Source organism: Chlorocebus sabaeus, chromosome 13 (assembly GCF_047675955.1).
Source record: "Chlorocebus sabaeus isolate Y175 chromosome 13, mChlSab1.0.hap1, whole genome shotgun sequence".
Lineage (NCBI taxonomy): Eukaryota > Metazoa > Chordata > Mammalia > Primates > Cercopithecidae > Chlorocebus > Chlorocebus sabaeus.
The window spans coordinates 58,321,222-58,336,116 of record NC_132916.1 but is presented as its reverse complement, the minus strand read 5'-3'; the positions used below and the strand labels follow the sequence as shown (position 1 = coordinate 58,336,116).

Below are 14,895 nucleotides of genomic sequence, written 5' to 3'. Positions count from 1 at the left end.
CCATTCTTGACCAGCTAACTCCTAGCCAAATAGACAGCCAGCCAAAAATGTATGGGCAAGCCACAGCAAGAACAGTAGAGCTCAGCTCAGATCAGCAGACCCTCTTAACTGACTCAGAGACTCCTGAGTAACAACTAAAGTGCATTGCTTTTAAGCCATTGGGTTTGAGAGTGGTTTCTTCTATGACAAAAACTGTTACATAATAAAAAATCACAAGACTTTCATGACTGGGATTGACTAAATGATTTAGAATGACTTAGGCTCTGAATATAAAATAATTGTTGGAATATTTTAACTAGTTTATTTTGCATACATTTTCCTTTTATGTATCCTGAATGGCAATATAGGATTAAAATAAAGTTATAAATAAGTCTAAAAGAGATCCTTAAGAAAGTATAAAATACAAATTCTAATTTTAAAAAGGCTTAATGCCATGCTTTTCTTGGAAGTATTTCTTTCCTTTGTATGGCTACAGTTTTAAAAATTTCTTTTATTCAGGGGCCCTCCTACATTCAAAGCAGTTTCAACAAAATACAAGAATTCTATACTCAGCTTTCTGCTGCTTTTTCACTATATAGCTCTTGGTAACTTATTTTCCATCTCTGAGTTTCAGTTGCCCTATTTAAAAAAGTGAGGATAATAATACCTCTGGGTCAGGGTTGTTTTGAAGATGAAATATGATAGCGCCTATACATGTGCTTTGTGAATACAAATGGTTGAAAAAGATTAAGAAAGCTGAGTCTCTCCTGGTATTTCTTAAATGTGCCTTATAATAACATTTTACTGGCTAAAAAGTGCTACTGATTTCCTCAATAAAATTGTTCTAGTCCGTAAAGTAGGTCATTTAGGTTATATGAATTTGTTTTGTTGTTGTTATCTCTCATCCTTCTCCACATCATAGACACAATAAGACCTGAGAACGTGGCCTTTTTCCAAAAACGTGTTGCTCCCCATTGGAGGAGCAGAATAAACCCAGGTGGTCCAGATGTAGACATCCCAGCCCTTATGGCATTGTATTATGTTTGTAGCAAACTGATTTGGGATTCTTGTTGCATTCAAAGCCTCCATTGCAAAAAGCTGCCCCAGCCAACAGCCAATCCATCTCCTGCCAACTACAGCTGATAGGATAAGAGGCATACAACTGCCTGGAGAATCTAACCAGAGCCTTCTAGAAGAAGTCAATAGTGGTCCCTATCTTGAAAATTCAAATTCAAAAGATGTGGAGATGTAAGCTTTGGATAGTTGAGTTTGCAACTGAATTCAGTTCTTGTAGAATTGGGGCCACAGTCAGCAACTTAATAAACCAAACCTATGTGAAACAGATAGTTCAGAAGCTGTTGAAAGTGAGCCAGCACAGAAAATTAGGTTGCAGAGGACAAAATGCAGAAGACTGGCAGCGAAAACAGAGGCAAGGGCCCAGAGAGCTCCAGCTCAGAGAGGAGAGAGTTTCCCTCCTAACTTTTCAGTTTCCCAGGAGATATTCCCTAATTCCCAGTTACAATTTATTTTCTGCCAGGAGATGTCAGCCAGATTCCCTGGACTATCTTTACAATACCTCATTCCCCTTTTTATTTGAGCCAGTTTGTATGGATTTTTATTCCTTGTAACTATATGACCCAGTTAGTTTTTAAAAATTCTCCTGGATTTAGAGATGTCTTAGATTTCTTTTATTCCTTGTTGGAGAATATTATTTGGTGATATAATGTAAAATATAGATTTGGTCTCTATCCTGGTTCTTGGCACAAGAGCTTCTAAGACCTTTGGAATCTCCTGAGTGATAAGAATTTTTTTTTTTTTTTTTTTTTTTTGCATGCCAATGAGATGGTTGGTGGCTGGAATCACTGCATGGTCCATAGACAGCTACAGCATAGGGGTTGGTTGCCCGAGGAACAAGCCTTGTGATTGGAGGGTTGGCATTTTCAGCCCCACTTCATCTCCAGAGAGGCAAAAGGGACTGGAAATTTGAGTTCAATCCCTAATGGCCAATTGTTTAATCAATCGTGACTATGTAGTGGGATCTCCACAAAACCCCTAAGCAACAAGGCTCAGAGACCTTTTGGGTTGTTGAACACATCCTCTTACTGGGAAGGTGGGACACTCTGCCCCCATGGGAACAGAAGATCTCATGATGAGGACCCTTTCAAACCTTGCTCTATATACCTCTTCATCTGGCTATTCATTTGTATCCTTTGCAATATTCTTTATAATAAACTAGTAACTGTAAATAATAAACTAGTTCATCCGTGTCCTTTGTAATATCCTTTATAATAAACTAGTAACTGTAAATAAGTGTTTGTGAGCTGTTATAGCAAATTAGCGAGGAGTTAGCATCAGAATGGAATTGTAGGACTCCTAGTTGGTGTCCATAGAGAATTGGAGAATCCATTTGTATGGGAGAAAACTCCACACATTTGGTGTCGGAAGTGTTGTGACTGTATAGAAAAGGAGAGTTTTTCTTTTAGGGAGGATAAGTATGATTGTTTAAAAAAAAAAGAAAAAAGAAAAAAAAAAAAAGGCTGGGTACGGTGGCTCACACCTGTAACCCCAGCACTTTGGGAGGTTGAGGAGGGTGGATCACCTGAGGTCAGGAGTTTGAGACCAACCTGGCCAACGTGGTGAAACCCCGTTTCTACTAAAAATACAAAAATGAGCTGGGCGTGGTGGTGGACGCCTATAATCCCAGCTACTTGGGAGGCTGAGGCAGAAGAATCGCTTGAACCCAGGAGGCGGAGGTTGCAGTGAGCCGAGATCTCATCATTGCACTCCAGCCTGGGCAACAAGAGTGAAACTTGGTCTCAAAAAAAAAAAAAAAAAAAAAAAAAAAAAGAAAAAAGAAAAAAAAAGAGAGCCGGGTGTAGTGGCTCCTGCCTGTAATCCCAGCACTTTGGGAGGTCAAGATGGGCGGATCACCTGAGGTCAGTAGTTTGAGACTAGTCTGGCCAACATAATGAAACCTCATCTTCACTAAAAAAATACAAAAATTAGCTGGGTGTGGTGATGTGCACCTGTAGTCCCAGCTACTTGGGAGGCTGAGGCAGGGGAATTGATTGAACCTAGGAGGTGGAGGTTGCGGTGAGCCAAGATTGCATCACTGCTTTCCAGCCTGGGTGACAGAGAAAGACTCTGTCAAAAAAAAAAAAAAAAAAAAAAAAAAAAAAAAAAAAAAAAGAAAAGAAAAAAAAAGAAAAGAAAAGCAAAAAATGGTAGGGGAAGAATCTACTGAGTGGGAGACGGATGCCTAAACTTAAGAGATTTGAGGGCAGCAGAAGATGGTGGCATTCACATAAACTACAGAAGATGAATGATGCTAGATGAGATTAATTAGTAAATGATCCCAAGAACCAAGCAGAAAACTTTAGAGGTGACTGTTTCTCAGCAATGGTCAGAATGCTGGTGGAAGACACATTGTTTTGAAGGACACAGTGCTTATTATGGACCCTTGTCTGAGATTTATTGTGAAAAAAAGAATCCATGTTTGATGTCGCGTAGACCAATGTTTCATATTAATCCCCCTTCAACAAGATTGATCGTGTTTTTTCCAGTATAGATTTATTTTTACTACGGAGTGTCTGTTAAATGTTTAAGTATTATGGTGTATAACCAAATTCTGAAATTAAAATTAGACAATATATTTAAGCCAGTCTATGGTCCTCGAAGTGCAACATAACCTCACTCAGCAGACACAGGTATCTCTAAGAAGCTTATCACTAAGCTTTGTGCATTCCTTTTTGAGCACTTGCTGTGTACCTGAGACTGTGGTAGGTGCTGAGAAAACTAAGGGAACCAAACAGACGTGGTTCTTGCTTTCATGGAGCCAGAAGAGATAGAGAAAAACAGAAATGAAAGAAAATAACAATTACCTATTATCACTAAGTTGATATGTGCTGAAATACAGAAATAAGGGCAGGACCAACAGCAGATAAGGTGGTGAGATCTCACTAAAGAAAGAAGAGATCTGAATGATAATCTGTTTTAATCACACTCAAGGTGATTTGATGCTATTGGATTATAAGAATTCAATGATTGTTTACTATTGTGTAGCTAACTAGGGTAAATGCATATCGTCCTTTCAGGCACTTTTGTAACTTAGTGACCAGAAGAAGCTGGGGGACCAATATTAATTAGTGTCTATTATGCTCCAGGCATTGTCCAATTACACATTAGCTCAAAAAAGTAGTCATTATTATACTAATTTTAGAGATGGAAGAACCAAGGTCCTGAAAGGTCTAGTATCTTGTCCAAGGACTCAGTCAAAAGCTCTTTCCACTATACCAGAGTCTACATCTGTGAAAAGCAATACGTTACTTCCTCATCACCAACTGGATTAGTTTTAAAATAAGATCGTGTGAACTACTTAGTGCCTCAAATCATTTTCATTATTAAAGAACCTTTTAAACTAAAGATTCTAGCCTACGGGCCATGTAAATTAACATTTAGTAATATATTTTACTGGAAAACGGGAGAGCATATTTCTTGAGTGCTGCCAACAATCCATCGCCACCTGATTTCACCCAGTCCCATCATACCTACTTGCTTTATTCTTTTCTCAAATGTGCACCCAGATTTCAAGGTAAGAGGTTCAAGTTCAAGTTCAATTTAACCACAACAGCCCCATTGCCATTCTGCCCCACTACTCTCTATCTTATCTATCTTAGAGCCTCAAAGAGTTAATGATTCATTCACGATTCAACATTTATTGAGGTTTCAGGCACTACACTGAGTGCTGGGTACAAAAGACCGCCTGACTTTGTTTTTGAGAAGTCTGTTCTCATCACTCTGGGGCGTTCTAAACGGATACTCTCTCCTCCCTTTCCCACCCTTTCTCCCCGTTCGGTCCTGGGAGGGGCTCTTAAATAGTCCCTGGAGGTGGTTAATCTTTCAGTGAACTGGGAGGAGGGTGAGCCCGCGCAGAATGCCCAGACCCAAAGATCAAAGGCGTGTTCCTCTCAGACGACTGGAGGAAACCCGGCGGACTCTGAAGAATGCTGTTGGCAACCAGCGAGTTTCCAATGGCAGAGCCAGCATTTGGAGCGAAGGATGCAAAGCTAAGAAAGGATGCTGGCAGGACAGCTGTGCTCCGCTCGCACCTGGGTTCCCCGCGGTGTGCGGATGTAACCCAGAACCTGCCCTGCGCCTCATCCCTGAGCTAGCGGATCTGCTGCGAGACATCAGCCCGCTGGCCCGGAGATTGCACCCGGAAAGGGACGGAAAGGAGGCTGTTCGGGCTGGGACTCAGAACTCTGTCCCCGTCTCGCCTACTTCCAAAAACTCTTCTCCCAGGCTGGGAAGCTTCAGAGGCTGCTTCGCTCCTCCGCCTTTGCGCTCAACTTCCCGCTGGCCGCGAGCTCCCCAAGCACTCCTGCTCCCTTGCCCCCAGCCCTGGCTTCCCTGCAACCCGAACTCCAGGCCGACTTCCCGACGTATTCAGTGCCGGACCAGAGCAAAGTCAGCCACTCGCACTGGAGTGATGGGGAGATTTTTTCTGGCCTGAGAATGGACAAAGGGACTCTTCTGCAGGGGACGTGACTCCAGGGCGCCCAGATTTCTCTCTCCCTTAGAGGTCGCAACGCAGCCAACAGAAGTCTGGCTTTAATCCACTCAGGACTTAAAAACATCATCTAACGACTGAAATCTGTCTGAGAACACAAGATGAGCGCATCCACGTCCACACACCCGAGTGGAACAAATCTTTTATTTTCTGAAGACAAGTGATTTGAAGTCCAGACTGAATGGCATTTAAGAATTAAGAATCCACTGCATGCCATCCTGGAGTGAATAGAAAATTAAACTAAATTGAAGTCCAGAATATGCAGCTTCTTTAAGAAAAAATTTCCCTCTGAAATATTCTTTCCCACTGCATTAAGTAGTGTTCCTCATGAGAAATCTGAAAACATTGATTGTTAAAATGTGGTCCTGGGACCAGCAGCATTGGCATCACCTGGGGCCCCACTTCAGTCTCCTGGACTCAGAATCTCTGGAGGGTGGAGGTGTCTAGGTGATTCTGAAGAACCACTGGCTTAAAAGTCTCCTTGGTCAGTGTTTTCCACTAGTCAGTAAACATATAGAGGCAGCAGAGCTGGAGCTCTGTTTATCACTTTCTTTTTAGAATGAAGTCTCTGTTTGACAGTGGGAAAGCCTGCTAGAAGGATCCTGAGTTGCTTGTAAAGTCATACAAGCAATGTGAGAGAGAGAGAGAGAGAGAGAGAGAGAGAGAGAGAGAGAGAGAGAGAGAGGACTTCCCTGGCTACAGTCCAGATTGGATATCTGTCTGCTTCTGAGAACTTGCAGACTCACTTACTTGAAACACTTCATTCTCCGTTCAGGCGTCTGTAAGATGCTTTGGTTGTTCTCCTGGTTCTTTCTAAAAGCACCTTCTAAGATAGTTTTCATAACCTAGAGGTCATAGGCAGGATACTCCCCACCCTTAGCACCCCCACTCCCAACTTCCAAACTATACTGGCTTGAGGCCAGGGGAGTTCCCCATTCTTTCTGTAAAGCTACTCACCCCCTATTCAAATTAAGACACACCAACTACCTGGGCTGGATCTGGAGCAGGGTAGGCTGGGAGTTTTACCCTTCTGGGAAGACCAGAGGAGAGAGACCTATGGTGGGTGTGGGTGTGCTGATGATCTGGAATGGGAGAAGGGCCCACTGAGAAGAAGAGATGGTTAGACTGTGGGTGAATGTTGGAGGCATGTGTGGTGTGGCCACGTTGTCATGTTCCTGGGCTAGTGGCAGGCACCACCCAGTCATTCCCACCTTGATCCTCACTCCATTCAATGGGCAACCATGGGGACCTGAGTGTGCCCAGGCCCCTCCTTGGCTGAGGCTCCTGATGGGACTGGGCAGCCTCATCATCAGACACCAGTGCCAACCTACCTGCAGGTGCCAGGCCCTGACTTTGCTCTCTGGATTTCTAGGAAAAAGAAAGTTCTGGACAAATTTAGAGAACATTGGGGAGAGGTGCAAGGTGAGAGAGAGACAGAGAGAGAGAAAGAGTCAATAGATACCAAAAAGAGGTATTTTCGTTCATGGAAAAAAAAAAAAGATCATTGACTGGATGCTATAAACATACACCCCTTGGAGCTTCCTGCCTGAGACACTTTCAGTTTGGATCTAGGCACAGATAGTTCACTACCCTACACTTAGTAAAAGTAACTGACATTTTCATGAAATCTTTCCTTTACCAAGGGATTTTACAGATATAATCTCATTTGAGCCCCACTTAGGCTCTGTAAGATGAAAGGAGAAGATCTGCATATAATGATTATTATCATTCTCATCACCTTTATCCCTGCTTGCAGAGATGGGAAAACTGAGGATCCAGGCTCTTTCAAGAAACAGCTAGCTGGATGCAGAACCAGGGTCAAATCTATGTGTTCCCTATTCATAGCCACATGCCCCCTGCCTAAAGCAAAGGCTTCAAATTATTGATAGGGAACTATAGACAGCCATGAAGACTTCCTAAAAATCCATGTGTAGATTGGCATTGCAAGGGAATGAGGAATGAGCAAGAAAAAGTTATTTCTCTATGGACGGCCTGCCTGGAATCCACAGAATTTAGCGCATTTGTTTTGTAAAAACGTGAGTGGGAGATTGGAAAACTTGCGAAACGTGAAAGGCAAACAATTGAATCACACTGGGGACTCTTTGATTTGAACTCTGGATAGATTGAGGCATGGACTCTATCCCTCTGGTAGAAAGGACAGAACACATGAATTTGAGGAAGGGGACTCTGGCCAGAGCTTGACATTTGTTCTTGAAAGTCAAGTTGGGGTGGCAGTGGTGGGGTGATGGAAGGATATCCTGATATCTTGAGATGTGCTCCATGTGCAAATAGACAGGCGGATGAAGTCACGAAGTTCTCAGCCCTTGGAGAATGAGGAATTGCGCTTGGTAATGTGGTCGCCACCCCTTGGTAATGAGGTCACTATAACTGACAGAGAGCACACCTGGCAGAGCAGCTTCTCCAGTCGGGACCAGCCTAGCGGGATCCCTCCTCTATGGCCAGGCAGAGGGCTCCACCCGAGGAGCGAGAAGCGGCCTGTGGGGTTGGTGGAAGGGCGGAGAAACTCTCGCTCCAGGTACCAAACTAAGCCGAGAAAAAAGGGTAAAAAATCGAAAAGAAAGAGCAAATGAAGCGGAAGTTTCAAGGCTCTCTGCGAGGAATAACAGTATAAATAACCGAAGACGTCTTGTAAACACTGCGGTCATAACCCCGAACATTAAACAGCCCCGGTGGCATCTGGCGCATCGGCCGCCGCGGGCTGCTCTGGGGCAGTGAGAAAGCCGGGTCCCAGGCTCCTCTGCCTTGCTTCTCTGTTTATCTCAACTTAATCTTCCCCTAGGAGCTGTTCCGTAGCCTGGAAAATGTTTAAATTAAAACCCAGTCCGCCGGAAGTCGTGGTGGGAGCTAAACGTGCCGGCTAACCGCAACCAAAAGGCAGGCATGCAGGTTTGTTAGAATTAATTAATGGATTATTAATAAGAAATGTAGATAATGTATGCTGCAGAACTCTGAAAATCCTGAAACACACCCTAAGGGTTATGGAATTTACATCTTCCATAGCTTCTATTATTTCTTCACTAGTTTGCAGCCATACCCACACCTGGAAGGTGACGAAAGGTGGAGTTTACTTTCTCGCCCGTGTCAGCAGTCATACTGTGGAATCCATGAAAGCTGGATTTCCTTTTTCTGGTGCGTTTTTACTCTTGAACTGTGTAACTGTGGATAACTTTAATACTGCCCATTCTTTGTTTACAGTTACATAATTTCTATTGTCCTTAAAAGTAACCGACATATTTCTAAGGTTTCAGTAAAAAACGTAATCTGCATCTTCATTATGAAACTCATATGCAATTTTCTTCTATCTCTAGAATTTAGATTGATGTTTAAAAGAATCATTTTCATTATCAAGCTTCCCCATAGTTTCCCACTTTTCTATTCCAAATATTTTAAAAAATCACACAAAATGTCAGAGCTTTTAGCAATATAAAGAAAGATTTATTTTCAAAAGTAGCAAAACTTGTTTGAAAAAAATATATATCTTTAAGTGAATTACTTTATAAATGTGACTGTCAAAGTCAGCTATCCTATGATCTACATTTTACAACATATTGTACAAAAGATACATTGATAGGCTCTTATCTATTTATACATTTATAATTACATATTGCACTTGGACCAGCAAGGCTTGCAGAGTCATTCACGGTAGAAGTTAATAAAGTTAAATAGATGGGAATCTTTGCAAGTACAATTGATCTCCTCTGGTTTGGAAACGAATCTCCTCGTCGTTGTAAAGTGTTCTCGCGGGGTGGGACAGAGAGAGGAGCATTGCGAGGGGGAAGCAGAGACAGAGAGCACGGAGGGCAGGGGTCGACTTCCCGGGGTCCGCTCCCCCCGGGAGCGCGCCTTTCCCAGACTCGCACCTCCAAGGTCAGGACGCGGTGGTTCCACATAAGCGGCTCGCGGTCACCACTTCTTTCAGGTCACTCTCGGGTTTCCCGGCCACCAAGAAGGGCCACGTCTGCGGGAAAGAAGAGGGTGGAGGAGGTAAGTAGCCGTGGCGGAGGGGGTGGGGTGGGCTCCGGGCCAGAGATGAAAGGAGTGGGGGCGGTGGGGGCAGGCAGTGCGCTGGAGAGAGCGATTATCTCTGCAATTTACTCCCGGTCCTAGCGCACCCCGCGGCTGCATAAAGCAAAAAACTGCCTTGGCGCCAAGTCACAGCTCGAGGTGGTGGTGGTGCTGATGGTGGTCTTTTAGAACGAGAGCCAAAAGGGGTCATACTGGGTTCCTTGTGAGACCCAATGCAGGAAGCCCTGGGCAAGCCGAGAGTGGGTGGTGCTGTGGCACTGCCTCGAAGCAGACGCTCTGGCAGCCTGAGCGGGGAAGCCCAGAAGGACCTTGTGCCTGCTGGGCACCGAGTTGGGGGCGAAGCTCCCTCCTGGCCTCTCTTCTGAGGCGGTGGTCGGGTTTCAGGGCCCTGTCGCTTTCATCGTCTTTCATCGCCATCTATTTCCCTAGCCCCGACTTTCGTTTCTTCCATAGCAAACACCGGCTTTGACTACAACTTCTAAATTAATCACCACCTCTTAAGGGAAAAAAGAAAAAAGCTAAAAAAACTACATTGACTTTTAATTTAAGATCGTCTTCGTGCTGGACTGAGAAAGCATGCTTTCTCTTCTTTTCTCCGGGCTGTTTTATAATAAAGTTCATTTAAGTTTCTTATTTAAAGATGAAGAGAGTAACAATTGTAAATATTCGAGGCAACATTTTCATTTTAGGTGAAGATATTAAAAAGCTATTTACTCATTTTTTTTTGTTTAAAAAACCCCAAACTTTCAGTTGGAGGGAAAACTATTTTTCATGGCAAAATGTGGTTTTGCACCTTCTTCTCCCTCAGTTCCAGAAACCAATTCGGTGAGAAGACAATTCAGATCTCTCTCACTACTGCTCCAGTGCTGGCTGATAAGACTTGCCTTTTAAGAGGAAAAATCTCTCATTCTTATCATATACAAACAGAGGTCCTAGTAAGTTGTTCTTAATGTTTTTCTTTAGATTCTAGACGTTTTAAAATAAAATCAAATAAAAAAATCAAAATGTATTTCTTAAACAGTAAAATGCATTTGAGAAAAAAGTAGACTGAATGATTATCAGTTTGTTTTTTTTTTTGTATTAAAAAAGTTAGGCTCAATGGGCATTACTTTTTAAGATAAAAGGTAACTTTTCTTAAATCTTGAATGAGAGTGACCTGTTTTAATATTTATTAAACTCATACTAGTGAGGATTTACTGATTTTGCTGATAATTACTGGAACTTCTAGGATTTAAAAATACTAATCCACTTATAGGAGAAGCACAGAACGTTTAAGTGGTTGGGGGCTTACATTGACAATTTAGGGGGGCATAGATGTGTCCTTATCTAATGGTCCTAAATATGCTTGTGAAAGAAACGGAGGTGGGTGTTTTTATTTACAAGGAAAGGAAAATCAAAATCTACCCTCAGCTAAAAGAAGAAAAAAGGATTAATAAAATGCCTCCCCGGCGTGAGGTCTTGTCAGTGTTCTCAGTTCCGCAGCAGCCACTCTACCCCAGGGAGGATGGCGATGGAGTGGGCTCGGGGGATCCCTCCTCTGTGCCAGCTCAATACACTTGCAAACCTTTAATTGGGCTGCCACGTCAAACCCTTGCATAAATCACTCCCGCTCCGGGGGCTGATAGGGCAGAGAGCGAGGGCCATGTCTAGACCGCCCGCCTCTGGTCCCGGGAGGCTCTAGGCCCGCGGTGGCCGAGGTGTATAAGTCACCGTCACGCCCGCAATCCCACTCCCAGCCCCGCGCGCACTCGCGCCCACCGCTGGCGGGACTGCGGGCGCGCCTGGACTGCAGCTGCAGCCCCCAGGGCACTCACCAGGTTGACCGGGTGAATGTACCCGTTCTCGTATTTGTCGTTAGCCAGGATCTGCCTCAAGTGGGCGATGTAGCTGGACGCCAGCCTGAGCGTGTCCAGCTTGGAGAGCTTGGTGTCCGGGGGCACCCAGGGCAGGGTGGTCTTGAGTCTCGAGAAGGCCTTGCTCAGCACTCGCATGCGGGCCCGCTCTCGCGCGTTGGCGGCGTTGCGCTGGACCTGCTTCCCCTCCTGGCTGACCCCGCTCAGGGGGCTCTTCTTGGTGGGCGCCTTCCTCCTCTTGCCCAGGCCGCCGCGGCCCTTCTGGGGAGACCCATTCTCACAGTTGGAGCTCTCCTCGGTGCTCTCGTTGGAAGTCACAAATTCCTTGTTCGAATCCATTTTCAGCCCGTCACATTCCAACATCTCCACCTCTTGAAGGTCCTCCACATCGCTGAGGGAGCCGGTGGACATGTTTGGGGGAGTGGACGAGGGAGAGAGGGAGAGAGGGAGAGAGAGAAAAAAAGAGAGAGAGAGAGAGAGAGGCAGAGAGAGAGAGACCCTGAAAGCAAGGGGTCTCCCGAGTGTGGCACAGCCACCTCCTGTTGGGAGCTGGAGTTGGGGTCTGGTTGGGTTTCACAACCCTTTCCCCTTCGCAGAGTTGTGAGAAGGAACCTAGAGGACTTCTGCAGCAGAGGAACCGGCTCTCTGTTTCCCCACTCCCAGAGTCGTGGCCGTAGAGGAGTGTGAGCGAGCGCTGAGGAATTTGGTGGACACTAGGAATTTATCTGGGGAATAGAGGGGCGGATCTTTGGAGCCCAGGGGAGGGGCCTGCCAGGCCCCAGCAAAGCGCTTAGACCCCTTTCACAACCGGAGGAAAACTCATTGCACAGACCCTAATTTGCAACTTGTAATGTAAATCAACTCAACCGCATCATGTACTTACCAGCCACCTTCTCCCAACTGTGGCCGGCCGGGGAGAATCATGTCCTGTCCATCTCTAAAAGGCCTTTCCCTCTTAAGACATCACAGCTGGTTGTTACTGAGAACTTTAGAAAAACGACTAGATCCTTTGGTTCTTTCTGGGCCTTCCACCTACGAATCTCACAAGCACTCCATGCCCTCTCTCCTCCCAAGAAAACACGAGTTAAAATACAGGGAGTATCAGCTGCATCCTGCCAACACCTCATAAGACTCCAAGGCTTTACCAAGATCTCCTTCCACCTTCCCCGGGATAAATGAGGACAAGTGCTTCCTAGAATCTTTATGGTGATGGAAAAGTAAGTATAAAAAATTTCACCTACACCTGATCATTTTCAAGACATCAAAGGACTGCCTATGTGTACACAAACGTACTTGATTTGCACACTCAAACCCAACACACACAGCTTAGTGGGAGTGGGTAGAGAATGAGATAGGGCAGTATGAGTGTGTGGAAAATATTATGTTAGTTGATCATCTTTTTCTAATAAGTGGAAACTTTCTCCTCTTTTTTTTCTAGAAATGCATTTAATATTGCCTTGAGAGTCTTAGTTGCTCTCAGACATCACCTTGCCTGGCACTTTTTGTGATGCACCATCCCTTTCAATGCTGCTGTTTTTGTCCTCTTCCAGCCTCTTTGGTGCCAGTGTTCCTCACATGAAGCTGACACTACAAAACACAAAGCAAGATTATCCTTTTGAGAAAGGTTCTTTTCCATCTTTAACCCCGGCTCGAGCCATCTTTCCTAGAGAATAAGAAAGTGTCCTGGGAAGTAGGTAGAAAATCACAGGGAACCAGAACCTAGGGACTGGATGAAATTGATGCAATGAAACCAGGGAAACTGAAGGTGTAAATCTCTCTTACAATTTCTTTGCCAGGTTTTCTTCCCTTGCAGATAGGCATTGAAGTTGGGCTGGAGCAAAATGTGAGAGTGGTTTCTGAGTGGTTGTCTTAGGGTCTGAAGGCTTCTCCTACATCAAGATATCATATCTCTAATCCTAGGCTCAGCTGGGAATTCACTAACCTCTAACGTTTTGTTTTGCTAGCAGGGTCTTGTTTGCTTTCCCCCTATGCTGTAAACTAAACAGGTTGTCAGCAAATCAGTCTTTATTAATGAATTAGTGACCCCTCTTCCATAATATCTTCGCTGAGGATCCAAAATTTGTTAATCACCAGTGTAAAGATTTATGAGCTCTCTTATTTTCTGTTGTTTGTGCAGGTGGAGATTTAAATGACCATATCCACCCTAAGATTTATTGTGAGAATGATTGATGTTATAAACCAGGAAAGGACTCTTCCCACAGCAGGGATGACAGAAATATCAAGTTGAAGTTGCCTTTGTCTTCACGTACAAATGACCCAGTACTACAACACAGAAAGTATAATCATTTCATCTGAGGTTCAAGACAGCAGTAAGAGAACACCCAGCAGGCCTGTTAAAATTTTCTTTACTAATTCCCCAACTAGTTTCCTGTGATTTGCTCTCCCTTCTCTCAGTCTTGGTAAAACATGAAAGTTAAAGTTATTTTTAGAGTAAAGAGCTCTGTGAAAATGGGCATTGGCCAATACTTTGTGAAATGTGTGTGTGTGCGCGTAGCTACTAAGATATCTGCAAAATAACTACAAATAATTAATTTGGGCTCCGGAATGTGATAATTATTATAAAAATCCAAACTATGGCCTTACTACATACCAGGCTATTAAGCTGTGATTTTTCTTGTTGGAGCCATTTATTTTTTGTTCTTTTTGGCTCTGGTTCTCTGTTACACCTTAGTTAATGGACTGCTCAGCCTGTCTGGGGGGATAACAATCATAGTAATATGTACCACTGAAAAGATTTCTGTTGTCTGTATATTTTTCAATGTTGGAAACTTAAAAGTACCAATTTCTGGAAGCAGGTAAAACTAGCCTCATGTCATAGGCTGGTTTTTATGCTTAGCAATTATTTTTCTTTATAGCCATATAAGAAATAATTAAGTCGCATGTCCATTTATCTTGCAGTGAGACGTTTAGGCTGAGAAAGGCTAGTGGTCTGATAATACATTTTGGAGTGTTTCTAAAATTCTGTGAAAGATGGCTTCCAGTTTGGGAGTAAGATTTGAAGAATGCTGTTGCTTATGTATCTTGATTTGAAGTCTTGGAGAAAGAATATTCATATGAAAAATACTTTTTTCTTTTAAAATTTTGTGTCTATCCCTGCTAATAAATACTTAGGGAAAAATGGGTGGGCAAATGACTTCTTGTTGGACTCTACTGAGCAAATCAGTTAAGCTGTAACTTAAGCTGTGCCAAATTCTCCCAAAATGTAAACTATATTCTGTGAGAAGAGAAGCACTTTGGAGAAGCTGTATTAACCCTTTTGGTACGTTGACCATTTCTGTTCCAAAGCATGAAACAGAAAACTAGTGATTTGAAAGTGTGAGATCATTTCTAAAAGTTCTTACCTGACTTTTAAGAAACAGTTATGCCCCAGAGGCATCTGGCCAATTTGCTGCTCACTTCTAACAATTTGTTTTGCAAGAAAGACTA

The 14,895-nt window shown here is 43.7% G+C and overlaps 1 protein-coding gene across 2 annotated transcripts; it reads right to left on the bottom strand.

The window, feature by feature from the left end:
* Nucleotides 1-5,677: 5,677 nt before the first annotated feature.
* Nucleotides 5,678-12,145, bottom strand: TCF21 (transcription factor 21). 2 transcript variants are annotated; one of them, XM_073022485.1, is made up of 3 exons: nt 11,410-12,145; nt 9,430-9,527; nt 5,678-8,092 (listed from the first exon to the last, which is right to left on the bottom strand). In XM_073022485.1, the coding sequence occupies exons 1-2, from the start codon at nt 11,857-11,859 to the stop codon at nt 9,438-9,440; spliced, it is 540 nt and encodes a 179-aa protein (XP_072878586.1). In that variant the 5' UTR covers nt 11,860-12,145; the 3' UTR covers nt 5,678-8,092; nt 9,430-9,437. The 2 variants fall into 2 exon arrangements, with proteins under 2 accessions (XP_072878586.1, XP_008005170.1); XM_008006979.3 differs by lacking the exon at nt 5,678-8,092 and having other exon boundaries at nt 8,983-9,527.
* Between the last annotated feature and the right edge of the window lie 2,750 nt (nt 12,146-14,895).

What these genes read in the sequence shown, in the direction of transcription:
- TCF21 (XM_073022485.1), bottom strand. Translation starts at nt 11,859, where the DNA reads ATGTCCACCGGCTCCCTCAGCGATGTGGAGGACCTTCAAGAGGTGGAG. An exon ending in ACATTCACCCGGTCAACCTG is followed by an intron (nt 9,528 to 11,409) that starts GTGAGTGCCCTG and finishes TCTTTCCCGCAG; the next exon opens with ACGTGGCCCTTCTTGGTGGC.